Source organism: Rana temporaria, chromosome 2 (genome assembly GCF_905171775.1).
Source record: "Rana temporaria chromosome 2, aRanTem1.1, whole genome shotgun sequence".
Lineage (NCBI taxonomy): Eukaryota > Metazoa > Chordata > Amphibia > Anura > Ranidae > Rana > Rana temporaria.
The window spans coordinates 170,567,234-170,593,490 of NC_053490.1; the positions used below are offsets into that span (position 1 = coordinate 170,567,234).

Genomic DNA, 26,257 nt, shown 5'->3' on the forward strand with positions numbered 1-26,257 from the left:
CATTTGCAATATACATTGTTCCCATTAATTATTCAATATACATAATCTTGATGAATATCTATTGGTTACTTTATCAGTAAAAAAAGTACATTTCGGCATTTATCTACACGTGTTCCCACTATCTTCCATATCCATTCATCCCCAAAAAAAGGAATTTACCCCCGTCTCCACCTCATTTCTCTCCCATATTCCGCTTCATTTACATCTCCTCTTCGTATTTCTCCCGATTTTCATTTATTCTTTCATCCCTTCCGAAAGCTGAAATTCATCACATTTTTGCCATATTACGGCCATTTGACTATGTATCCTTCTCTATGTTTTTACATATATTGTATTTCGTTCATTTCACATATCCGGTCTGCTATATTTGGGCTTTTACTTTCTCTCCATTTTCAAGCTATTATTGTTCTAGCTGCCGTTTTCATGTAATATCCTTCTTGATAATCTTTATAGAATCTGGAGTCAAAGATAGATATTTCATTACTATGTTCAGATTCCTCTCTATTTCCGACACTTTCCAATATATTTTGTGAACTTTTTCCCCGGAAATTTCTTAGCAGGTGACAACCATACCAGATATGGTCCATAGTCCCCCTTTTGACCTTACATCTCCAACAAAGTTTGTCCACCATTTATTTTATTTAACGCTACAGGGCTCCAATACCATCCCATAGCTGCCCGTTAAGGTGAGATATGACCAGATTCACAGTGGGAACAGGCAACACTTATGGAGGGGAAAAAAATCTTCATCAAACTGATACAAAACCAGCAAGCATTTAGGGGGAAACACCCATCAGAGAGCTTACAATATTTAATCTCTAGATACAGCTGGAAAAACAGGCAAAAAAGGGAAAGCCTTTGTGGCCTTAAGGGCCATAAATGCCCCAAGGCTGGAAACCACATTGGTAGAAGCAACAGGCTGATCCTCTAGCTTCAGGGTGGTGTACACTGCATCAATATGTGCCAAAATGGTCTCCTTTACCTTGAGAGTAAATCGCAAACGACCTATTAAATGCTCATTCAACAAAAATATGAGCAACTGCAGCTGATGGCTTAGAAACTCCTGGGAAAGGCATGGTAGCTGCTTTGATCAGTCAGCAAATAACTGGGTAATTTGGGGTAAAGTCTTGCACGTCCATTGTAAAAACACAGGACAGCATGATTCCAGGTTGCAAACATTGGCACCATCAGTAGATAAGCTGCAAGCAGTTTGATCCACTAGAAACAGAGCTTGGGGCACTTGGTACAGTGGGGCTGTCCAACCCATACCCTGATATAGGCTCAGTGCAAGACTTGTTGGCAGAAGGCGAGTGTCAGTGATGGAAGGTGACTGCAATTACTGTAGGTAGGCCACAGGAACCGATCAAAGATCAAAGTTAAAGGCAGCTTTTCATACCAGGAGGAGCTGCTTCATTTACACTCACTGGGGGAGTGGGAAGGGGAAGAAGTGCAGAGTTTGCACACGCAGCACTCTCTAGGGTAAATACTCTGTCCCACAGCACTAACTCCTTCAACAGCAAAGCTGATGGGAAGAGAGGGAACATCAGCATTTAGCAGGCAATAAAAATGAAGGAGTTTCTGGGGCTTAACCAAACAGGCCAATTACTCCTGGAGAGAATATTCAAAGACAGGGCAAACGCCTGACATGGAACCCAGTGTGTGAAGGTCAATTCTAGGCTCACTCTGCAATGCTCAGTCCAACATGGTCCAGATGCAGCACCTTTCAAAAGCCAGGATGAGGACAACTGCTCTGGATAGTTTCAAAATGGGAAGGTGAAGTGTAGAAAGTCAAGTGAAGAAAAAATAAAAAATTGCTACAAAATTTGGTTTATAATACAGTAAAACCTTGGTTTGCGAGCATAATTTGTTCCAGAAACACGCTTGTAATCCAAAGCACTTGTATATCAAAGCATTTCTTTTACAGGGTATACAAGAGAAGAGAGGCACCTCTAAGTGTAGCAATAAGTTGCTAAATGTTGTACCTTCATTAAATGTAACCATATTGCTACACTTAAAGGCTCCTCTCTGCTTTTTATACTCAGTTGTGACATGACGCTACTCTTATATCAAGACATCGCTTGTATATTAAGGCAAAACGTAATAAAACATTTTGCTTGTCTTGCAAAATGCTCTCAAACCAAGGTTTTACTGTACTGCAGAGCAACAGAAAAGACATTCATCTTCTTGGTGCACCAGTAAATAAAAAACCGAGTCATGACGATATCGTTTGTAAGTGTCCAAATTCTCCTGTAGGTTTAAGATGTGTTCCTCAACAGATGAGAAACAAAAATTGTATTGTTGGTGGTAGAGGAAAAATTATTAACCACGTTGATCCTATATTGCAACATAGCTTAATAAATTTATTTCATAAAACATAAAATGTATTCAATTTGAGAGGATCACTACTTAAAATGATTTCATTCGTCGCCATTGATTGGGTACATATACCGATCAGGGGTGGAGATTGGAATAAATCTCTTCTTCAATGTGAGCAGAAGTGGATTTTCAGGCTATAAGCCACCGCTTACCCAGGCCTGAATGAATCCATTTTATTTTCTCCTTTCCTAAAGGGGTTCGCATCCAGAAAACAATGACAGGGAGTGCAGCAGGAGTGTTCCTGTAAATACAGTGACCTTCCCCATTTTCCTGCACTTGCCATCTCCCGATGCATATCCCAAATTATTTGGTGGGCTTACTCTGTTCAATGTGCTGGGTTTATTGACAATCTCAATATTTGTCCTTTATATTTTATTTAGTAATTATGTCTAATCATATTTGGGTTCTACAACAATGTAATAGGACATCCATCTGCATTTAATCAATTTGATCAATGTAATTCCAAAGATGCTAAATCAATTTACTTACTTGTTTGTTTTACTTCCATAGGTGTTTGTCGGTCCCTGGATTGGAGTTTCATCCTGTGGCCACGCAGCCGTTGTCTCGGAGCACCCTGGGTCAACACATGGTAGAGATGACTGTGGGGCTGCGGTTCCACCCCCAAGCCTCACAGCAGGCAGGGGGGGTTCTGGTTTGAGCTTTGTTTTGGTTCCTTGCCCTTGCTCCCCGGCGACCATATAGCTGTTGGTCGCTAGGGGGAGCTTCCAGCCTGCCGGCGACGTCCTGCGATCATTGCAGACTCAGCCTGCTGGGCCACGCATGCGGTGACGTCACGCGGGCGGGGTCTATCGGGCGGTTCTCTGTGTCTGGGGGGGGGGGGGTCGGGGCTGGGATTCTGGGCATGCCCCATTAGGATTCTTGCACTAGCCTGTCAGAGCTCCTATGGTGGCCTAAACAGCAGGATAGGTGTACAGATGATCCAAGAAGGTAAGTAATAGCCTGATTTTATATGGCTCTCCCGATGGGACTCACAGCCTTGCTATACAACCAACATGATTACCCCTCTGTACTTTTGAATACAGATCCCTGTGATTGCAGCCATCTTTAATTTCTTCTCCACCCAAGGGAATCCTCTTGCAAATTCCCATATACTACCCAAATACCCTGTTGAGCTATCTATGCCATCTACTTCATTAGTCCAGGTAACCCCTTCTTTCATCATCATTTTTTTCTTCACCAGCATCTTTATTTTCCCTTTTTTATCACTGCATCACATTTATTTCACTTTTTTTATACACACACTCCACCCTTCATTTTGTTATTCATTCAGGTTCTCACTAGCATACACACTTTATTTATATTTTTTTCTTTAATCATCTAGCACACAGCACATTATATCGGTCACACCACATTTACCACTCAATGTTTTGTTCCCGATTCACTTTTCCTCACCCCTTTATGGGCTTTCCATCCTTGTTATTTAATTGTATTATATTTTTGTACTGGGTCGTCTCTCACCCAGCTTGCACTACATCCTTTATTCCACCTAGGTCCCAATTGCTTACCGTTATACCAATTCACTCACACACCTCTCTGTATTGCTGCATCTTTTTCACTTCCACTTCACTTTCATTTATGGGTCACTTTTTTTCCTGTGACTATCCTCCTTCGGATTACATTTTTTTGATTAATATATTTTCTACAGGGCCATTGATTCTTCTGGTGGTGTGCCTCTTTTCTCGGCCGATCCGGCTTCTTCCCGCCCCTCTCAGCCCTGCCCGCCTTTGGTTGGCCTCTGCCTGCTCCCCCCCTTGTTCTCTGACCCAGTGCAGGGTCGAAGGGCTGCGGCCTCTCGCAGGCCTGGGGGTGGCCCTCTTTTGCTCCGCAACTTGGTCCATTATTTTACCTGACCTCCCCTCTCTCCTGTCTGAACCCTTGGGAGGGTTTGTTCCCAACGGCGTGGCTCACTGGCTGACCGCTGGTCCCGGCTCCCGACATCCACCTCGGTATATATTCTACAACCATTACCAATGACGACTATATGCATGTGCGAATATCATGCACATGTATGTGCGGTATACATGCACGTGGGTGTGTATGTTCCTCTCTTTGTTGATTGTTTAACAATTTTCACTGATACACGTTTTATTACAGAATCTATGTTCGCAAATCTTTTTCTCCCCCTGAAGACCGCTATTACTACAAAAATCGAAATGTGTTGGGGTTTTGCGCCCATAGTAAATGTATACAGTATTGTACAATTTTACATTGGCTGTCTTTATACACATGTACTAGTTTCTATAGATGTCCTTTGGATCCCATGTCCTGAGTCCTTTTAGATGGTACCTTTTACCTTACACGATTGTTTATTTCAATAAAATGTATACTTTTTTTTTACAAATTCCATCTTTATTATTATTTTCACCCATTGCTGCAACTCAAAGCCCCTAGGGGTATTTTTTCCTTCGTCCACTACTCAAAATTTTTGATCTTTTTAAAAAAAAGTAATGCGTAGTTGCCCTTGCAAGGCGATTCATTCACCTACATCTTAAAAGAGAAGGTTCGGCTGACTACTGAAGTAGGCAAAGGAATCACCTTGCAAGGGCATCACTACGGTCACAACAGACCAGGTGAACACTGGGAGAGTCGACCCCATCTGGCTCCATAATTCCCTACCCAGACAATAGTTTGAGGCATAGCATCTGTTACCATAAATCAGGCACCCTTTACAGACTGCTATGTTTGAAAGATAGTGCAGCCATCATCACTTAAGTTGAAAGCAGTTTATTCATTAAACTGCAATGATTACTTTTGTTGCCCTTATATTGCGTATTAAATGTGCAATGTATTACAAGCTTCACTGTACAGTACCACCAAGGTAGCCACAATTAAATACATAAAAAAATGGAATTCAGAAACTCATGACAGATAATATGATTTAACTCTTTATTTTTATTTTTTTAAAAGCCATTCCTCTTAAATAAGATCCTAAACATTCACCAGACTGTCACTGTATAAAAATGTACAGTGGCTTTATTGACATGTACATTCCATAAAGTTTACAGCTGCAAAGATATGAGGCACACTCAGTATTGCACTTCATTAAAAGTTCAGGCTGAAACATAACCCAGAAGTTTAAATGAAACTGCCTTTGTAATGTAATAAATTTTATACGGGACGAACATTGATATTTTTATGTACAGCATTTGTTACAACTTTTATACCTTGTTATGTTTATGTACCCGCCAAATGCCATGAACCACCCTTCGCTTCTCTGCTGGGCGCAATGCACGGCTCTCCAGCAACCATAGAGTTAAATTAACAGTCTAGTAGATAAACAAATATTCTCCTTTCTTCCCACGAGATGCAAGTACAGTTGTACAGTGCTACTGGAAAGTCAGCGTTCATTACTGTGGCTTATCCTCTGGCCATTCATATACTGTATACATTTTTTATATATAACCTTGATATGGGGAGCCTCCCTCTACCGTGTGCATTCAAGCATGTGCTGTGCACATCTGGTGCTATATGTAATGACCACATGCAAGCACCGCACAGTTATCAGTTTGACAAGAACATGTAAGGTTTGGTTTGAAGAGCATGTGTTGCGAATACACAGCTGAATCTGAGGCCTCCTTCCTGAATAACCTTGTTCGCAGACTCTTTGGTCCCATCCTGACCCAAGGCTGTCGTCCAGAACCTGCCTGGCGTGACAGACTGCTGAAGTCTGTCTTGAAATTCACAAAAAGGAAAGAAAATTTAACAAAAGTGGAAAGGAAACAGGCTCAGTTAAAAAGTGTGAGCATTTCTGCACACTCCGCATCCCAATGCAAACTCTTCCCCCGTGGGCGGATGAACCACATGAAGAGGACATTCTGTTCCTTCAAGTTGTTTGCCTTTTGGACCTACAAGAGGAAATTGAGAATGGAATATAAGACAACACACAATACCCAAGCACCTTATAAAATTACAAGATATACAAATTCAGGATTATAAATCCAATCTTTCTGGGAACACTGCAGGGCTCTGAACAGAGTCAGCTTTTGACCTTAAAACGTTACTAAACCCACAACAGTAAAATCAGTGTGTATATGCAGTAAAGCACACTTGTTATACTCCCTGTGAAACCTAAGGGATTAATCCTCTACATTGTGTAAAAGGCTGTCTTATCCTCACCTTCCACAGTCCCTAATCCATCTTTTGATAGAGCCTTGGCGACACTCCGCACATGTTCAGTTTGGCGTTTATCGCTAGAGAGATTTTTTTTTCTTGGGAGTGCGCATGTGATCAGCACAGGGCCAATCAGCACTGTGCAGACAGAGGGTCAGGGATCCTGTAGCCTCATAGGACAGAGGAGAATGAAAACTTCTACAAGCTTTAACCAGATACTGATAGAAGTCACAAGACTGCTATATACTACTGATGAGAAAAGGTATTGCAGTTTATATTTTCTACAATAATTGCCTTTCCATGTTCTGTGTACTGTGGGAGACCAGAGATGGTGAATGCAGGGTCCTGGGTCTAGTAACACTTTAATCAAGCTTTAGTTTCTTACAAAAGTATTCAAGTAATATAAAAAATGTAATTCATAATAATTAATAATGGCACATAGGTAAAAGCAATGATTCAGAAATACAGATTTATAGGGTATCTCTTTACTGTATGAAATCCACAGCTGCAGTGCCAGTAATAGAGCACTAGCTGTATTATCTGGCAGGCACAAATTATAGGACAGAGTTGAGCATTTAAAACATCTTACAGAGGTAACTTTCTCTTAAATACATTTGTAGGTCTGTGGCTGGAGTTCCACTTTAATGCACACCTCCACCGCAGCATATCACACAAGTTCAGCTCCAGGATTCAAAAGAAATACCTGGTGTTTCCGGGTATGAAGAATCACTATCCATTCATACACTACTAAATAATGTTGTGTTTTCCCCCTGCTATTGTTAGACTTTAGCAGACAGTCAGAGGCCAAGTGTATGGTGCATTATAGAAGGGGCAGAGTACTGGTTACTCACTATCCGACTAACCACATCAATTCTACAGTCTCCTCATTTCCAGACAGTGAAAATTAAATAAAAAACAAGGTATGTCCTGTTCCCATACAGGTAAAGAGCTGCCTTTTTTAGACAGTTTAATTCAGGCCATAAACAAGTCTTTATGAATACAGTTCTCATCCATTGAAAAGTTAAACAAACGGACAGCGACTTTTCGTTTCAAATTAAATAAATTGTGGTACTAACCTGCTGGACAATGTGGAAGTTCTTCTTTAAGAATGCTGGTCATCCTCTGGAAGTCATCATGGCAGGCATTACAAAAATGGGTTGTTCCAAAGCAGAAAAATACTGCCACGGAGCAGCAGTAACGACATTTGTACTCTAGGAAATCTGTACCATGTTTCGGGCACATCTGTTACAGGAAAAAGAAGTGCATCAGAACTTTAACATTGTATTCTTTTAATAGAAAGGTGAAAGAAATGGGATGTCAGTCTGCCTCACATTAATGGCCTGGTGTCAATATTTACTATAATAAAAGCTATTCCTTTACAGCAGGGGTCTAAATAGACTGTGGCCTGTGGGAGTAGAAAACACCACATCATTGTTATCAGTGGGGGGGGGGGGAAGAATAGTGCCCCCCGCAATGTTGTCAGTAGGAGGAATAGGGCCCAATAACTGGTGTTAAAGGAATAGTGCCCAAAAGGCCAGATAAAGGCAAAGTGCCACAAGTTTGAAGAGCACTGCTTTACAGTGATAAATTGTTTGATTTATCCTAAATGCAGGCCAGAATGCTGCTGATACCAATCACGTTTTTCATACCTGAGCCCTGGACACATCTGAGCACCCTCCACATATTAGCTCTCTTGGATCATAGTCATCTCCCTGTCCAGCCTCCGCATCACAACGGGCTTCTCCACCAAAATATGCCTAGACATATAAACAGTCAGTTCATTACATGCAGAGGTAAATTTAAGTTCGGCAAATTTAATGACTATAAATAATCTGCACCAAATTAAGATAGACTTGCAAATTTCACCAAAATTATTACAGCGGATGCCTTAAAGCAGAACTCGAATTTCAATTTAGTTTTAATCAGTCTTGACTAAAATGCCATTTTAGTTTCAGTCAGATTTTAGTCACCTGAATGCTTTTAGTGGTATTTTAGTCACCTAAAATCGTGTTAAATTTGTTGATTAAATTAACACTGTTGAAGATAAGCGGCAACGCACAAGCATTTGCAAAGCAGAGCTTCCATAAGTGAAGAGAAAACAAAAAATAAATAATTATTGCTCTGGATATGTACATATTAAATATTGTACTTAAACGGGATTTTAAAACCTTACTAGATACTATAAGGTCTCATGCACACTGGACGTTAAAATAATGTTATAAAAACGTCAGTAGCTTTGCAGCAAGTTTTTGTTTATTTGCGTTTTCTAGCGTTTTTTTTTTATAAAAGATTGTTTTTCTTTTTCAATGGATCAAAAACGTTAAAAAACACTGGTGAGCAACTTTTGAGCGTTTCAGTGTTCGAGCGTTTTTACAACTGAAAAATGTCTCTCAGAACCCACTAGTTTTTTTTATTTTTTTTTACTACTCAAAAAAATGCCACTGCCCAAAACTGCCAACAGCCTAAAGCCTCGTACACTCGGTCGGATTTCAAACAAACTTTTCCGTGGATTTTTGTCCGAAGGGAGTTGACCGGGCACACCCATAGCATACACATGCTCTGACTTTTCTGCAAACTTTCCCAACATCACATGGTTTTTCTGCTCTTTACCGCCACCCTTTGGTCAACTTCTGCTATTGTTAGTTGATTTTAACATTGGTTCTGGGCATGCATATTTGTACTTCGGACAAAAGTCTGATGGATTCCTGTACACATGGTCGGACTTTGCACTATCAGACTTTTGCTGCCGAAAAGTTTGTCCGTTTCCAGAGTGAACTTTTGTCCGATGAAAACCGAAAAAGTTTGTCCGATGGAGCGTACATACGGTCAGATTTTTTTGAAAACTTGCTCATTTTGAAGTTCGTTGGCAAAAAGTCAGACCGTGTGTATGGGGCTTATGTGTGAATGGACACATAGGATAACATGGAGAGTTTAACCACTTCCTGTGTGGATCTTAATTTCTGGGAGTCCGTCTATATACGGCCTCTGAGGGGTGCACGAGCGCCGCCTACGGCGACGCGCATGCGGCATCACTGAGATGCCGATGCGCGTGCCTGGTGGCCGCGATGTCCGCCAGGCACCCGCGATCGGTGGTTACAGAGACGAGGACGTGGATCTGTGTGTGTAGATACACAGATCCACGTTCTGTCAGGGAGATAGGAGACCGATCTGTGTCCCTTGTACATAGGGACACAGATCGGTCAACTCCCCCAGTCAGTCCCCTTCCCCCACAGTTAGAAACACTATGCAGGGTACACATTTAACCTCTTCCTCACCTAGTGTTAACCCCTTCAATGCCAGTCACATTTATACAGTAATTAGTGCATATTTATAGCACTGATCGTAGTATAAATGTGAATGGTGCCAAAAATGTGTCAAGTGTCCACCATAATGTCGCAGTCCCAATAAAAATCGCAGATCGCCGCCATTACTAGTAAAAAAATTATAATTCTGTCCCCTATTTTGTAGGCGCTATAATTGCGCAAACCAGTCGCTTATTGCGATTTTTTTTAACAAAAATATTAAGAATACGTATCGGCCTAAACTGAGAAAAAAATATAAAAAAAAAAAAAAATTGGGCTATTTATTACAGCAACAAGTAAAAAATATTGAATTTTTTTCAAAATTGTCGCTCTTTTATGGTTTATAGCGCAAAAAATAAAAACCGCAGAGGTGATCAAATACCACCAAAAGAAAGCTCTACTTGTGGGGAAAAAAAGGACATCAATTTTGTTTGGGAGCCACGTCACACGACCGCACAATTGTCAGCTAAAGAGTCGCAGTGCCGGAAGCTGAAATTTCACCTGGGCAGGAGGCAGTATATGTGCCCAGTAAGCAAGTGGTTAATGACTGTAGAAAAAAACATCGACTGCTAAAAACAGCTGCTGTAAAAACGTCCAAAAACTTCCAGTGTGCATGAGGCCTAAAGCTCATCTTTTATCTGCATCTTAAAATAAACCTGTGCTTTGTCCGTGCAGGGCAGACAAGTTCACGGTTTCCATAAATCATTTCCACTGTATGTGAAGTCACGATTCCAGTTTTTACTCTAGTTGATGGTACCAAGGTTCACCCATCATGCTAAGCTGTTCTACACAAACAGGGAGGAAAGAGAAAAAAGTGTGCACATATGGAATTACCTTTTTGCATTTATAGCAGACATAGTAAGCATATCTATTCATGGCATAGCTAGCTGGATCATTGTAAAATCGCACTCCTGGCGTCGTGATTGCATCACTTTTGTGCAGCCCTTCATATTCCAACCTCATCAACGCTTTTCTTCTTACATCTTCGTAAAGCTCTTTTATTGGATCCATGATATCCTTTAATACTGTATGATTGATTTTGTTCTAAACAAAAATAAATTGAAATTTAGCATCAATCATTCTGTAAAAATGTACAGTGTATTTTACTAACAATTTAAATACTAGATTAGGTTATGAACTCAACAGAAAACCAAGGTGCTGATTATAGGGAATTTATAAAGCAATAGTTTCTCTAAATCTACAGCAACGTTTTCAAACTGACCAACATCTATACTTGAAATCACTTTATCGAGAAGCTCTAGTATATGGGATAGAAGTTGTGTCCCCGCAACAAGCACTTATGTCTATGCTCCGGTTCTGTCAACGTCGGGATCTAAAGATGCACACTTTGTAAGGTGTCCTTACAGGACGTTGGCTGGATCACTGATGCTTATCTCAGCAGGGAATAATGCCAATCAGAAAGTTTCCTAATCGGTTTGGCTGATCAGGGTCAAAGGAATCTTTGATCAAACAGTATCTTCCCATTTCCATAGAATGTACATGAGTCGCCCAATATATATTTTTCAGTCTATGGGCAGCTTTATTTCTTGTGCCCTTCCACTCCCACTATGTACACAGTGCCAAATGCATACAATTCTAACGGAACACACATGCTGACTGGGCATGTCATCTATAGCTGTCTACATTTAAACATTAACTGTACACAGAAATCAAATTTTATAAATATATCATGGAGTAGCATGGGAATATTAATATTCACAAGGTGTGTCTGGTCTTTCCTTCAGGCATTATTTTCTTCTTTGACTAACCTTGCAGATTGGACAGGACATAAATCCAAAAGTGATTCGTGGTCCCAGCCATCGGTTTTCCAGAACTCGTCTACAGCATTGCAAGTGAAACACATGGCTGCAGTCAAGCTAAAAAAAAATGAAAAATAAGGAATTGCGGTTAGGTTTCTTTTCTCCAAATTGCATTCAGTTGAGTTGAAGCTCTGACAGAAAGAAATCCCTCCCAATTAGAGCTGTACGATTCTGAATAAAGATCACGATTCTCACGGTGTAAAATCTTTCACATTATACAAAAAAAGGCCTAACTTTACTCGTTAATTTTTTTTTTTTTTTTTTTTTATTCAAGTTTTTTTTCCACCCAAAAAAATTACATTTGAAAGACCACTGTGCAAATAAAATATTGCAACCACCATTTATTCTCTAGGGTCTCTTCTAAAAAAATAAATATATATAGATATAATGTTTGGGGGTTCTGAGTAATTTTCTAGCAAATACATATTTTTAACTTGAAACCAACAAATGTCAGAAAAAGGTTTAGTGTTTAAAGGAGTTGTAAAGTAAAACATTTTTTCACCTTAATGCAATCTATGCATTAAGGTGAAAAAACATCAGATGCTGCCAGCCCCCCCGAGCCTCCGTTATACTTACTTGACCCCTGGAAAAGTCCCACGTGCGGTCCCGAGATCCTCTTCGCCGCTCAGCCTGGCCGCTGATTGGCTGGCACTGCTGTCAATCACATCCAGTGACGCCGAGGGGCGGGGCCGAGTGATACTGTGAGCGGCTATGGCCGCTCGCTGTATCACAAAAGCGTGCCCGCAATTACTCACCACCATGCAAGCTCTCACATGACTGTGGTCAGTACTTGCGGGGAAGACCAGAGCCAGCGAGGGACACCAGAAGACATGGATCGGGGCCACTCTGTGCAAAACAAACTGCACAGTGGAGGTAAGTATGACATGTTTGTTATTTTAAAAGGAAAACATTTTTTTCCTTTAATAACCCTTTAACCAGTTCCCGACCACCGCATGTACATATACGTCCACAATATGGCACGTACAGGCACATGGGCGTATAGGTACGTCCCCGCCTTACCTCGGTTCGGGGGTCCGATCAGGACCCCCTCCGGTACATGCGACGGCCGGGAACGGTGTACGGGAGGTCCGGGAGGAGGGGGCGGCTATTGGTTTCCAGCCGTCCCCTCTCGATCTCCCTCGGCGAATCGGATTCCACCTGAGCCCTCCCTGCCTGTGTAACTGTAAACACAGGCAGGGAGGAAGTGACGTTTTCTCCCCTCTGGCGGTCTTTTCGTCCGGTTCCAGAGGAGAGAAGACGTCAGTACTGTGAGTTGCACCAACAGCACACTGACACAGCACACATAGGCACATAACCCCCCCCCGATCACCCCCCCAGATCACCCCCTGTCACAGTGTCACTGATTGCAGTGATCATTTATTTTCTGATCACTGCTTTTAGTGTCAGTGTGACAGAAAAAAGTGTCAGGGCAGTTAGGTTTAGGCCCCTTTAGGTCCAGGGTAGCCCCCTACCCCCCCCCCCAATAAAGGTTTAACCCCTGATTGCCCCTAAAGTTAACCCTTTCACCCCTATTGCCAGTGTCACTAAGCGATCGGTTTCTGATCGCTGTATTAGTGTCACTGTTGCCGCTAGGCAGTTCGTTTTTTTTGAGGTTCGCCGCCAGGTTTATATAGCGTTAGGTACCCCCATAAATAAAGGTTTTAACCCCTGATTGCCCCTAGAGTTAACCCTTTCACCCCTATTGCCAGTGTCACTAAGCGATCGGTTTCTGATCGCTGTATTAGTGTCACTGTTGCCGCTAGGCAGTTAGTTTTTTTTGAGGTTCGCCGCCAGGTTTATATAGCGTTAGGTACCCCCATAAATAAAGGTTTTAACCCCTGATTGCCCCTAGAGTTAACCCTTTCACCCCTATTGCCAGTGTCACTAAGCGATCGGTTTCTGATCGCTGTATTAGTGTCACTGTTGCCGCTAGGCAGTTTTTTTTGAGGTTCGCCGCCAGGTTTATATAGCGTTAGGTACCCCCATAAATAAAGGTTTTAACCCCTGATTGCCCCTAGAGTTAACCCTTTCACCACTGATCACTGTATAAGTGTCACTGGTGACGTGGTTAGCCAGTTAGTTATTTAGTTATTTTAGGTTCGCCACCAGGTTTTTAGAAAGCGTTAGGTACCCCCATATATTACCGAATAAAGGTTTTAACCCCCTGATTGCCCCCTAGTTAACCCTTTCACCAGTGATCACCGTATAAGTGTTACGGTTGACGCTGGTTGGTTAGTTTGCTGTTTATAGCATCAGAGCACCCGCCGTATATAACCCAATAGGTTTAACCCCCTGATCACCCGGCGGGTGATATAAATTTAATTTTAGCGCCAGTCAGGGTCTGCGTCGCCCCAGGCAGCGTTAGGTTAGAGCCAGTACCGCTTACACCCACTCGCTAAGCATACACCCCCCTTAGTGGTATAGGATCTGAACGGATCGATACCTGATCAGATCTATACTAGCGTACCCAGCAGTTTAGGGTACCCAAAAACGCATTGTTAGCGGAATCAGCCCAGATACCCGCTAGCACCTGCGTTTTCCCCCTCTGCCCAGCCCAACCCACCCAAGTGCAGTATCGATCGATCACTGTCACTTACAAAACACAAGACACATAACTGCAGCGTTCGCAGAGACAGGCCTGATCCCTGCGATCGCTTACAGTTTTTTTTGAAGCGTTTTCTACATTTGCTTTTCTATAGTCAGGTGCTTTTTTTACCTGTGAATCCTTACCATTGTACCACTAAATTTAGAGTCCAAAATGGCAAACCGAAGGTACAATGATAAGCAGGCCTTGGAGTTCATGTGCATGTCAGATAGTGAAGAGGAGGAGGTCACGCATCTGACAGATTCTGGCTCAGAATATGAACCCATTTGCGACAGCGGCTCCATGTCAGATAGCTCGCACAACGAAGTTGAGGTCCCTGCTAAGGCCAGGCGTACCCGATCCCATTCTGATGTTGTTGAGCAGCAAGAACCGCAGGACCCTCGTATGGAGCAGAGATCCAGTACTAGCGCCGCTATTCCTTCTGGTGAATTGGCAAGCACCAGCGGCCTAGTACACCCTGGTCGTTTATCCAGCACTGCAGTAACACTTGGTGACGTGGCGAGTCCCATAAGTGCAGTTGAAGCTGGCGATGTGGCAAGCACAAGTAGTGTCCCGCTGCCACCAAGAAGAAGACAGAGACAGGCCCGTCGTGCCCATAGTGCCCTTCCTGTAGAATTTGCCTATCCTGATTGGGTCCCCACCACTTCTACAGCACCTGTACTTCCCCCATTCACTGGCCAACCCGGTATTCAGGTGGATACAGCGAACTTTACGTCACTTGATTTTTATTCGCTGTATTTCACGGAAGATCTCTATAGATCTATTGTGGACCAGACTAATTTATATGCTGGTACTTACATCGCCGCTAACCCCCAGTCTCGCCTTGCCAAAGAATGGAAACCTCTCGAGGTTTCCGAATTTAAGACCTTTCTGGGCCTTACCCTCAACATGGGCATACACAAATTTCCGTCATTGCGGATGTATTGGTCCACACATCCCATTGACCATATGTACATTTTCTCTGCTCACATGGCCAGGAGACGATACGAGGCGATCCTGCGGTTCCTGCATTTCAGTGACAATGCACTTTGTCGTCCACGTGGAGACCCTGAATTTGACCGGCTCTACAAAATTCGGCCCCTCGTAAACCATTTCAACGAACGTTTTGCAGCCTTGTTTAATCCCCAGCAGGTTGTATGCGTTGATGAGTCCCTGATTAAATTTGCTGGCCGTTTGTCTTTCAAACAGTACCTTCCCAGCAAGCGTGCCAGATACGGGGTCAAGCTCTATAAGCTCTGTGACAGGGCCACAGGCTACACATGGAGCTTTAGGGTTTACGAGGGAAAAGATAGTCAGGTAGAGCCGGAAGGATGCCCAGATTACATGGGGAGCGCTGGCAAGATTGTTTGGGACTTGGTGTCACCCTTATTCGGAAAGGGGTACCATTTGTATGTGGACAATTTTTACAGCAGCGTGCCACTTTTTAGCCACTTATTTGATCAACAGATTGGAGCATGTGGCACCGTGCGACCTAATCGCCGGGGCTTCCCCCAGCGGCTTGTAGATGCCCGTGTTAGGCCGGGGGCGAGAGCCTGCTGCAGATGTAAAAATTTGCTCGCTGTGAAGTGGCGGGACAATAGGAATGTTTTCGTTCTTACCACCCTTCACGCAGACACGACAGTCCAAATTCGTACGGCGACTGGTGTTGTGGAGAAACCCCTCTGTGTCCACGAATATAACCAAAACATGGGAGGGGTGGACCTCAACGACCAGTTAATGGCGCCGTATCATATTGCCCGTAAGACGAGACGCTGGTACAAAAAAGTGTCTCTACATTTATTTCAATTGGCTCTACTGAATGCTCATGTCGTATACAGAGCTTCAGGACGGAATGAATCCTTCCTTCAATTCCAGAGGGATATCATCACAGAACTCCTGTATCCAGGCGGTATTGTACCTCACCATCTCCTACCAAATGCAGTAAGCCGACTGCATGAGAGGCATTTTTCTTATGTCCTCCCGAGTACCCCTACCCAACGAGCCCCCCAAAGAAAATGTCGTGTCTGTACCAAGCGCGGATTTAGGCGTGACACCCGTTATTTTTGTCCCAAATGTCCTGGCAATCCTGGTCTTTGTATTGGTGAATGTTTTGAACGCTTCCACACACACGTTAATTATTAGTGTAGGGTGAAACATTTCACAGGCTAGGCACACTCACACAGGGTCTCCCAAGATGCCATCGCATTTTGAGAGACCCAAACCTGGAACCGAAAAGTTGAAGTTACAGTTCACAGTTACAAAAAAAAGTGTTAAAAAAAAAAAAAAAAAAAGTAAAAAATAAAAACACACAAAAAAATATAAAATAAAAAAACCAAAAATAGTTGTCGTTTTATTGTTCTCTCCCTCTCTATTCTCTCTCTATTGTTCTGCTCTTTTTTACTGTATTCTATTCTGCAAAGTTTTATTGTTATGTTTTTTCATGCTTGCTTTTGAGGTATGTAATTTATTTTACTGTTTTCAGGTACGCCATTCAGCTGTTGCGCGGACTTATTTATCTTGACAGCAACAGCGTTTGCTCCCACGATATATAAAGCCGCGACTCCAGTGCTGTAGGAGGTGATTTCACCACCACAGTTAAAAAAAAGAGCATATATGCCGAAGCATGCGGGCAGCAGGGGCGGAGGAGCGATTTTGCTCCTAATGCCGCGTACATACGGTTGACATTCCTACGGAGGCTTTCCCGTGGAAAAGTCTGACCATGTGTACACGGCATAGAAAAGTCCGACCGTGTGTACGCGGCATAGAAAAGTCCGACCGTACGCGGCATAACTTTTTTGCGGGAGGATGCCCCCATGCTTCGGCATATATAAATGGTGCATGTATGCCCATCATTAGAAGTGGGTGGATGAAGGGAGGTATTCTAATGGTGGGCATACCCACCGATCAATCTTTTTTTTGTTCAGCCAACAGACTGCATGAAAAAAAAAAAAGATTACAATACATGTCCAACAAGAACCATCAACGTACTGGTATGTTGCAGGACTTTGAATGGTTATACCAGAATGATGCCTGCGGGTTTAGGCATCATCTTGGTATCATTCTTTTCAGCCAGCGGTCGGCTTTCATGTAAAAGCAGTCCTAGCGGCTAATTAGCCTCTAGACTGCTTTTACATTCAGTGGGAGGGAATGTCCCCCCCCCCCAGATATAAACGGCGCCATTGAGAATATGGGAAAGCATTTTATCACACCGATCTTGGTGTGGTCAGATGCTTTGAGGGCAGAGGAAAGATCTAGGGTCTAATAGACCCCATTTAAAAAAAAAAAAAAGAGTACCTGTCACTAACTATTGCTATCATAAGGGATATTTACATTCCCTGAGATAACAATAAAAATGGTAAAAAAATAAATAAATGGAAGGAACAGTTAACAAATAAAATAAAAAAAGCGAAATAAATATATAAAAAAATAAAAAAATAAAAAAAAGCATCCCTGTCCCCCCCTGCTCTTGCGCAAAGACGAACGCAAGCGTCGGTCTGGAGTCATATGTAAACAGCAATTGCACCATGCATGTGAGGTATCACCGCGAAGGGCAGATCGAGGGCAGTCATTTTAGCAGTAGACCTACTCTGTAAATCTAATGTGGTAACCTGTAAAGGCTTTTAAAGGCTTTTAAAAATGTATGTAGTTTGTCGCCACTGCGCGTTTGTGCGCAATTTTAAAGTATGTCGTGTTTGGTATCCATGTACTCGGCCTAAGATCATAATTTTTATTTCATCAATAATTTGGGCAATATAGTGTGTTTTAGTGCTTTAAAATAAAAAAAAGTGTATTTTTTCCCCAAAAAATGCGTTTGAAAAAACGCTGCGCAAATACTGTGTGGAAATTTTTTTTGCAACACCCACCATTTTAATCTGTAGGGCCTTTGCTTTAAAAAAATATATAATGTTTGGGGGTTCAACTTTACTTTCTTGCAAAAAAATAATATGTTTTTATGTAAACAAACAGTGTCAGAAAGGGCTTTTTCTTCAAGTGGTTAGAAGAGTGGGTGATGTGTGACATAAGCTTCTAATTGTTGTGCATAAAATGCCAGGACAATTGAAAACCCCCCCAAATGACCCCATTTTGGAAAGTAGACACCCCAAGCTATTTGCTGAGAGGCATCTTAAGTCCATGGAATATTTTAGATTTTGAACCAAGTTGCGGGAAATATAAATATATATATATATATATATTTTTTTTTTTGCGCAAAGTTGTCACTAAATGATATATTGCTCAAACATGCCATGGGCATATGTGGAATTACACCCCAAAATGCATTCTGCTGCTTCTCCTGAGTACGGGGATACCACATGTGTGAGACTTTTTGGGAGCCTAGCCGCGTACGGGACCCCAAAAACCAATCACCGCCTTCAGGCTTTCTAAGGGTGTAAATTTTTGATTTCACTCCTCACTACCTATCACAGTTTCGAAGGCCATAAAATGCCAAAATAGCACAAAAAAACCCAAATGACCCCATTTTGGAAAGAAGACACCCCAAGGAAACTGCTGAGAGGCATGTTGAGTCCATTGATTTTTTTTTTTTTTGTCCAAAGTGATTGAATAATGAGAAAAAAAAAAAAAAAAAAGAAAAATGTGTCACTAAATGATATATTGCTCACACATGCCATGGTTATATGTGGAGTTGCACCCTAAAATACATTCTGCTGCTTCTCCTGAGTACGGGGATACCACATGTTTGGGACTTTTTGGGAGCCTAGCCGCGTACGGGACCCCGAAAACCAAGCACCGCCTTCAGCATTTCTAAGGGCGCAAATTTTTGATTTCACTCCTCACTACCTATCACAGTTTCGAAGGCCATAAAATGCCAAAATAGCACAAAAAACCCCCAAATGACCCCATTTTGGAAAGTAGACACCCCAAGCTATTTGCTGAGAGGCATGTTGAGTCCATGGAATATTTAATTTTTTTGCCCCAAGTGATTGAATCATGACCAAAAAAAATTAAAATAAAAAAATGTACAAAACATTGTCACTAAATGATATATTTCTCACACATGCCATGGTTATATGTGGAATTGCACCCCAAAATACATTCTGCTACTTCTCCTGAGTACGGGGATACCACATGTGTGGGACTTTTTGGGAGCCTAGCCGCGTATGAGACCCCGAAAACCAAGCACCGCCTTCAAGATTTCTAAGGACATAAATTTTTGATTTCACTCACACAAATCTTGAAGGCAGTGCTTGGTTTTCGGGGCCCCGTACGCGGCTAGGCTCCCAAAAAGTCCCACACATGTGGTATCCCCGTACTCAGGAGAAGCAGCAGAATGTATTTTGGGGTGCAATTCCACATATGCCCATGGCATATGTGAGAAATATATCATTTAGTGACAACGTTTTCAAAACTGTGATAGGTAGTGATAGGTAGTGAGGAGTGAAATCAAAAATGTATGCCCTTAGAAATCTTGAAGGCGGTGCTTTGTTTTCGGGGCCCCGTACGCGGCTAGGCTCACAAAAAGTCCCACATATGTGGTATCCCCGTACTCGGGAGAAGCAGCAGAATGTATTTTGGGGTGCAATTCCACATATAACTATGGCATGTGTGAGCAATATATCATTTAGTGACAACTTTGTGCAAAAAAAAATCAGTTTGTCATATTCCCGCAACTTGTGTCAAAATATAAAATATTCCATGGACTCGACATGCCTCTCAGCAAATAGCTTAGGGTGTCTACTTTCCAAAATGGGGTCATTTGTTTTTTTTTTTTGCTATTTTGGCATTTTATGGCCTTCGAAACCTTGATAGGTAGTGAGGAGTGAAATCAAAAATTTGTGCCCTTAGAAATGCTGAAGGCGGTGCTTGGGTTTTGGGGCCCCGTATGCGGCTAGGCTCCCAAAAAGTCCCACACATGTGGTATCCCCGTACTCAGGAGAAGCAGCAGAATGTATTTTGGGGTGCAATTCCACATATAACCATGGCATGTGTGAGAAATATATCATTTAGTGACAACTTTTTGTAAACATTTTTTTTTTTTTTTTTTTTCGTCATTATTCAATCACTTGGGACAAAAAAATTAAATATTCAATGGACTCAACATGCCTCTCAGCAGTTTCCTTGGGGTGTCTACTTTCCAAAATGGGGTCATTTGGGGGGGGTTTGTACTGCCCTGCCATTTTAGCACCTCAAGAAATGAGATAGGCAGTCATAAAATAAAAGCTGTGTAAATTCCAGAAAATGTACCCTAGTTTGTAGACGCTATAACTTTTGCGAAAACCAATAAATATACGCTTATTGCGATTTTTTTTACTAAAGACATGTGGCTGAATACATTTTGGCCTAAATGTTTGACTAAAATTTAGTTTATTCGATTTTTTTTACTTTTTGTTATAAGAAAAATCATTTTTTTTCAAAATTTACGGTCTTTTTGCGTTTATATCGCAAAAAATAAAAATCGCAGAGGCGATCAAATACCATCAAAATAAAGCTCTATTTGTGGGAAGAAAAGGACGCAAGTTTCGTTTCGGTACAACATTGCATGACCGCGCAATTACCAGTTAAAGCAGCGCATTGCCAAATTGTAAAAACACCTTTGGTCTTTAGACAGCGTATTGGTCCGGGGCTTAAGTGGTTAAGTGGTTAAACTTTCCTGATTTACACACCAAGTCTATTTCTTTGATGTAAAGGACAAAATTGTTACAATGACTTTAGTTCCACTGATAAAGAATGTTGCAATACTCGGCAGACTGCCCAGATTTTAAGGCTGTGGCTTCAGCAGAGCGAATTCTCTGCATAGAAAGATCACAATGGGGGGAAAGAAAAAAATTGTGATAACTATTCTTAACGATTAATCGTGCAGCTCTACCCCCAAACCTATGTTTTCAAGGAGAAAACAAATGAAAAAAAAAAAAACTTTACAAATTGGCAAACTATAATGGCTTAAATTAAACATCCACTTTACACGAACATAAGAGAATATACTACACATAATACAGAAGGCGTCTGAAATTAAACGATGAGGTTTGAAAACCTCTTCTGAATGCGAGAACAAGACAGCTAGTAACCTACGGTTACAAAATAGACATTTTTCTTCTGTATAAAATACTTGTGAAACATGACCATCTAAGATAGGGGTCTCCAAACTTTCTAAGCAAAGGGCCAGTTTAGTGACCTTCGGGCTTTAGGGGGGCCAACTTGTGGCCAATGGGAGTAGATTGATAATGCCCTGGCATTAGTGCTCCATCATTGGTTCTAATAGGAGGAATAGTGCCCTATTGTTGATATTAATGAGAATAATAATGCCCCATTGATGGATTTGGTAGGGGGAATGTTGCCCCATCATTAGTGTCAGTTGGCTAAATAGTGCCCCAAGGGGCAGATAAGGGCTACATCTGGCCCCCGGGCCGCAGTTTGGAGACCACTGATCTAAGATAATAAAAGGTAATATAACATTAATGTTTGAATACTGCCAAGAACTATTCATAATACTGCCAAAGAGAATATCAACTATGTACACTTCTGAACAACATGCAGGAAGGTGTAAAGTTATTTTCAATGACCAGCTCTCCACCAATGCAAATGGCCAACCTGAATAGCAGGAGCTGCAGAAAGCGCCTCTGTAAAGCATATCATACACATGTCATCTGCATCCTGCTTCAGACTTGTTGCATTTTTGTCACAACCATGTAGGCAAGGCAAACAATGATCCTCATTCCTCACACCTCCACACGGATGCCCACATAGATGGGTCTTGCTGCAGGCACTCTTTGCATACTCCTAAAAAACAAAAATGAAAATTTGGTATCAGAGTGATGACCTAATTATCTATGGAAGACTTGTCTGTATGAGCTTCTGACTCACCTGGCAGTCTGCATCAGAACACACACTACCAACAGCCGATAGCTCTGTCCCATTTCTGGATCCACAGAAGCGACAGGTTTCTGAGCTGCTGCTTGCAGGTTTTCCTGAAACGCAAACAGTTTTTAGAGCATAGGCACTACCAATAAAAATTTCAATTCTATTTTTACCTCTGGCTTTAATTTTCTATGGGTGTCCAGCATATTACATAAAATCATTAAAGACAGCATCTTCTACAGGAAATCCATTTTTTAATAGATGTAGAAATTAGGTATACTGGACACTGCTGCATATTCTACAATTGTATATCTACATGTAAAACTTACCAGTTTGTTCTCTGAATTCTACCATTGCTTTCATGGTTTTAGAGTCAGCAAGAGCCATCAACCAGAAGAGTTTAGTTCTCCCACAGCCCTCGTGTAAATCCACTTTGATTGCCTCTTCCTCCTCTTTGAACACCTGTGTGGATTACAATAAATAACTGGGGATGCACTAGAGACAGCATACTAGATATCTATATCTATCCATCTATCGAGAATATATATTATGGCCTTTTTTTTCCCCGAGACTGCAACATTACGGCGGGCAGATCGGACACTTGACATTATTTTGTGACCATTGACTTTTATACAGCGATTAGAGCTAAAATTAGCCACTGTATAAATGTCACTGTCAGGAAAGGGTTTAAAACGAGGGGGTTAAATGTGTTCCCTCAATGTGTTTTTAACTGGGGGGATAAGACCGATCGCTGCTTTTATGTACTAGGAGCAGACGATCTGTCTCTACTCCCCTGGCAGAGGGACCTATGACAAATATAGTCATAAACTAACATTTATGTTTTCAGTTTTGGCTGGAAGGGTGCCACTACTGTTAAGTAACTTTTTCTTGCACTTTACCTGTCTTTGATGGGATTTTGTTCGCCGATGGAGATGTAGAAATCTATCACAGTCTGTGCACAAGTTTCCACACGCATTGCACAAAATGATTGCCGCAGTTTCACCATCGTCATGATTATCACACATTGGCTATAACACACAAAACAAACGTATATAAAACAAACTGATATAAAAAATAAAGCAACTATTCTATGAAACAAAGGCGAAGCAAAAACACCCATTTATCTGATACCATTAAACACACATATTCTCTCCCGACAAGAAGGGATTAAAATGAATGCAGCAGTACTGTATATACTTGCGTATAAGCCGACCCGAATATAAACCGAGGCACCTAATTTTACCACAAAAAAACGTATTGACTCTAATATAAGCCTAGGGTGTCCATCTGCATGCTTCACTGTGTCCATTTGCATGTTTCACTGTGCCAATACTTCACTGTGCCCATGCCTAGACTTACACTTAACATGGGAATATATAGAAGTGCTTTGAAAAAAAATAATAATAATAACCGGTGCTCCCCAGCCGTAGGTCCCCCCAGACAGCAAACTTTGCACACTTGTAGAGGAAGAGTGGTGCTATGCGTGTGCCAGCCGGCCGGTACCGGGTCTCGAAATCCGCGAGATTAGGAGCAAAAAGGTGACTCAAGTATAAGCCGAGGGGGGCATTTTCAGAGCAAAAAAATGTGCTGAAAAACTCCGCTTATACTCGAGTATATACGGTATATTTAAAAGGATCATAGCCATGTCAAATATTTCCTGTTCTCCGCTTATCACACCCGACCAGACCACCCGGCCGATATAAAGTCACGGGGCCAGATCCACAAAAGAGATACTCCGACTTAAGTGCTGTTCAGTCTGTGTGTAACTTTGGAAACGATCCTCAAAAAGCTTTTCCAAAGTTAGGCAGAAGATCCGGCATGTGTAATTGAATTACACTGCCGAATCTTAGGATGCAGTACCGCATCCGCCGCTGGGGGCATTTCGAGTCGAAATGCCGTTTCTAGTATGCAAATTAGCACTTAAGGCGATCCACAAAGCTTTCCAGCTTCCTTTTTGCGCCGTAAGTGTTATTTTGCAAGTGTAAAATTAGGGCTGGTTCTACAAAGTGTAAACTAGTCACGCCTTGTAAAAGCCCATTCCAGCGACGGCATTTGGTATGCTTTCCCGAGGGAGAACTCCACGGCAATTTGTAAAAACAAAACCGGCATGGGTTCCCCCCCAGGAGCATACCAGGCCCTTAGGTCTGGTATGGGTTGTAAGGGGACCCCCCCTACGCCGAAAAATCGACGTAGGGGGTCCCCCTACAATCCATACCAAAAACGAAAAGAACTCTGGACAGCCGCACTCCAAAATGACTTAAAATAAAGTTGGTCTTTTAATGTAAAAAGTACATACAGGCACTGCAAACAACAGATACAGATTGGCCGACGCGTTTCACGCTGCAATTCAGCGCTTAGTCATGGCTAACATAGGTTCACACTGAAAATACATATATACCCATACCACCATCATGTGAGAAAACATTCGCCTATGGCGAGACTGGATCAATTAAACAATTAGATAGTTAATTGCATGCATATTAAAACCAATTTATATGGAACAGGTGATGTAGCATATCTTGCAATTAACATGTTAAAGTGAAGAAAAAAAGAAACAAAAACAAAATAAGACCATACATATGCCTAGGACATGTGGATAGACAAACCGCACCTATATATATCTTGGGGTTTCCAAATAGGCAAGATAACCATTGTAACTAGTGTATGACTCCACTTAGAGTTAGTAAAAATAATAATATAAAATGTCCTGGGGGTGAATATTGAAGTGCTTCTAAATCTTTTATATTTTATTTTATTTTTTATTTTTTATTTTTTATTTTTTATTTGTGTCATATTTTCTAGACTATAATTGTCTTTTATTATTAAATTTTTTTAGGTTTTTTAAAAGTTTTTTAGAATCAATTATCTAGTGTTTTACTATATGTGTTATTCTAAACAAAGAATGAAAAATAAAGTGTTAAATATAGAAGATTATCGTAATCGCAATTGCAATTGAAAAGATAAACTTCTGTGTATTAGTGTTAATACCAATATTTTAAATTTCATTGATATTCTTATATATAATATATCAACTGTGACTTAGTGTTAATAAGCACATAGTGGAAGTCAAGATGTAATCCATCTATTTTATACGGTAAACCCGAGAAGATTGCCTCAGGTCATGTATATCAGACCAAAAAATGTATATATATGGAGATTGCTAATGTCAAAGCCTCTATGTGTCTAGTTACGAGTTGAAGACATAGTACTCTTATAGTATGAAGATTAATTGTCGGGAGACAAATACAGGCTCTCCAATACAGTAATCAATATCTAGAACACAGAGGCATGACTCTCCAAAAGGCTATACCGATGTATATGGAGTAAATATCTTTCTCATGGACAGAAAATAAGTATGGAACAAGCTCAAAGAGTTTGCCGTAAAAAACGGGAAGGAAAAGAACATCCCCTGTACATAAGGGTTAACAGTAATATATGGCTAATGGTTTAACATGATCATAACTAGGTCAAGATTACGTTCTGGTGTGTATGGACATTAAGTCAACAGTGATATAACACTGTGTTAGACACGATAGAAAATCGATATGTCATAGGGACCCTGATCATGACTCTCCAGAAGGCCGGAATGTAAAACCGTTAAGGGCAATAATGCTTGATGTGCATTATCCAGCATATGTGGAACTAAGCTGAAAAATAGATCATGGATTTGAGAAAGATGTGGTTATGATGTATGTTATAGAGGAGGACACATGGTCCCCAAAAAAAGAAAGAAAGAAAAAAGAAAAAAGAAGAAAAAGAAAAAAAGGGAGAAAAGAAGAAAAAATGGTGATGGATATAATGTTCCGTAAAATTGGGCTTCAAAGAAGCACCGTTGGAACCGAAAGGGGGGGAGAGAGGGGGGGGGGGGATTTAAATCTTTAGTATCAAGACACAAATGAGAAATGTTCCCATGTTGTGTGAAATGTTATGAAATGAAATATGTGGAAATAAAGATTGAATGTCAATGAACAAAAATATGGTAGACAAAGCAGCACAGACACTGTAATGATAACTATGTGTCTGGCCGGCTAGACTGAGTGAAAGTCCATAGTAAGTGTATCAATTGAAATGAAATTGACATTCAAAATGAAATGGCCATAACTGTGAATACTCTAAACACAGATATGTGCCAATCCGTCCCCTCTCCCCTCCTAGCAGAACCCCTCTGCATCTCAAGACATTTAATGAGTAACCCGATTGATGATTGGTCTAAATAAAAGTGAAGTGCAGCA

At 41.3% G+C, this 26,257-nt stretch overlaps 1 protein-coding gene across 8 annotated transcripts in view; it reads right to left on the reverse strand.

Annotated features, from left to right (window-relative positions):
* Positions 1–5,259: 5,259 nt before the first annotated feature.
* Positions 5,260–26,257, reverse strand: part of MYCBP2 (MYC binding protein 2) — an 88,939-nt gene continuing 67,941 nt past the window's right edge. For all 8 annotated transcript variants that reach the window (XM_040341401.1, XM_040341398.1, XM_040341400.1 and 5 more), the window contains 9 exons: positions 22,925–23,053; positions 22,355–22,487; positions 22,032–22,135; positions 21,759–21,947; positions 11,579–11,686; positions 10,644–10,853; positions 8,157–8,264; positions 7,584–7,749; positions 5,260–6,242 (listed from right to left, as the gene is read on the reverse strand). In XM_040341401.1, the coding sequence (XP_040197335.1) occupies positions 6,127–6,242; positions 7,584–7,749; positions 8,157–8,264; positions 10,644–10,853; positions 11,579–11,686; positions 21,759–21,947; positions 22,032–22,135; positions 22,355–22,487; positions 22,925–23,053 (1,263 nt within the window). In that variant the 3' untranslated portion in view covers positions 5,260–6,126. The remainder of the gene's footprint in view (positions 6,243–7,583; positions 7,750–8,156; positions 8,265–10,643; positions 10,854–11,578; positions 11,687–21,758; positions 21,948–22,031; positions 22,136–22,354; positions 22,488–22,924; positions 23,054–26,257) is intronic.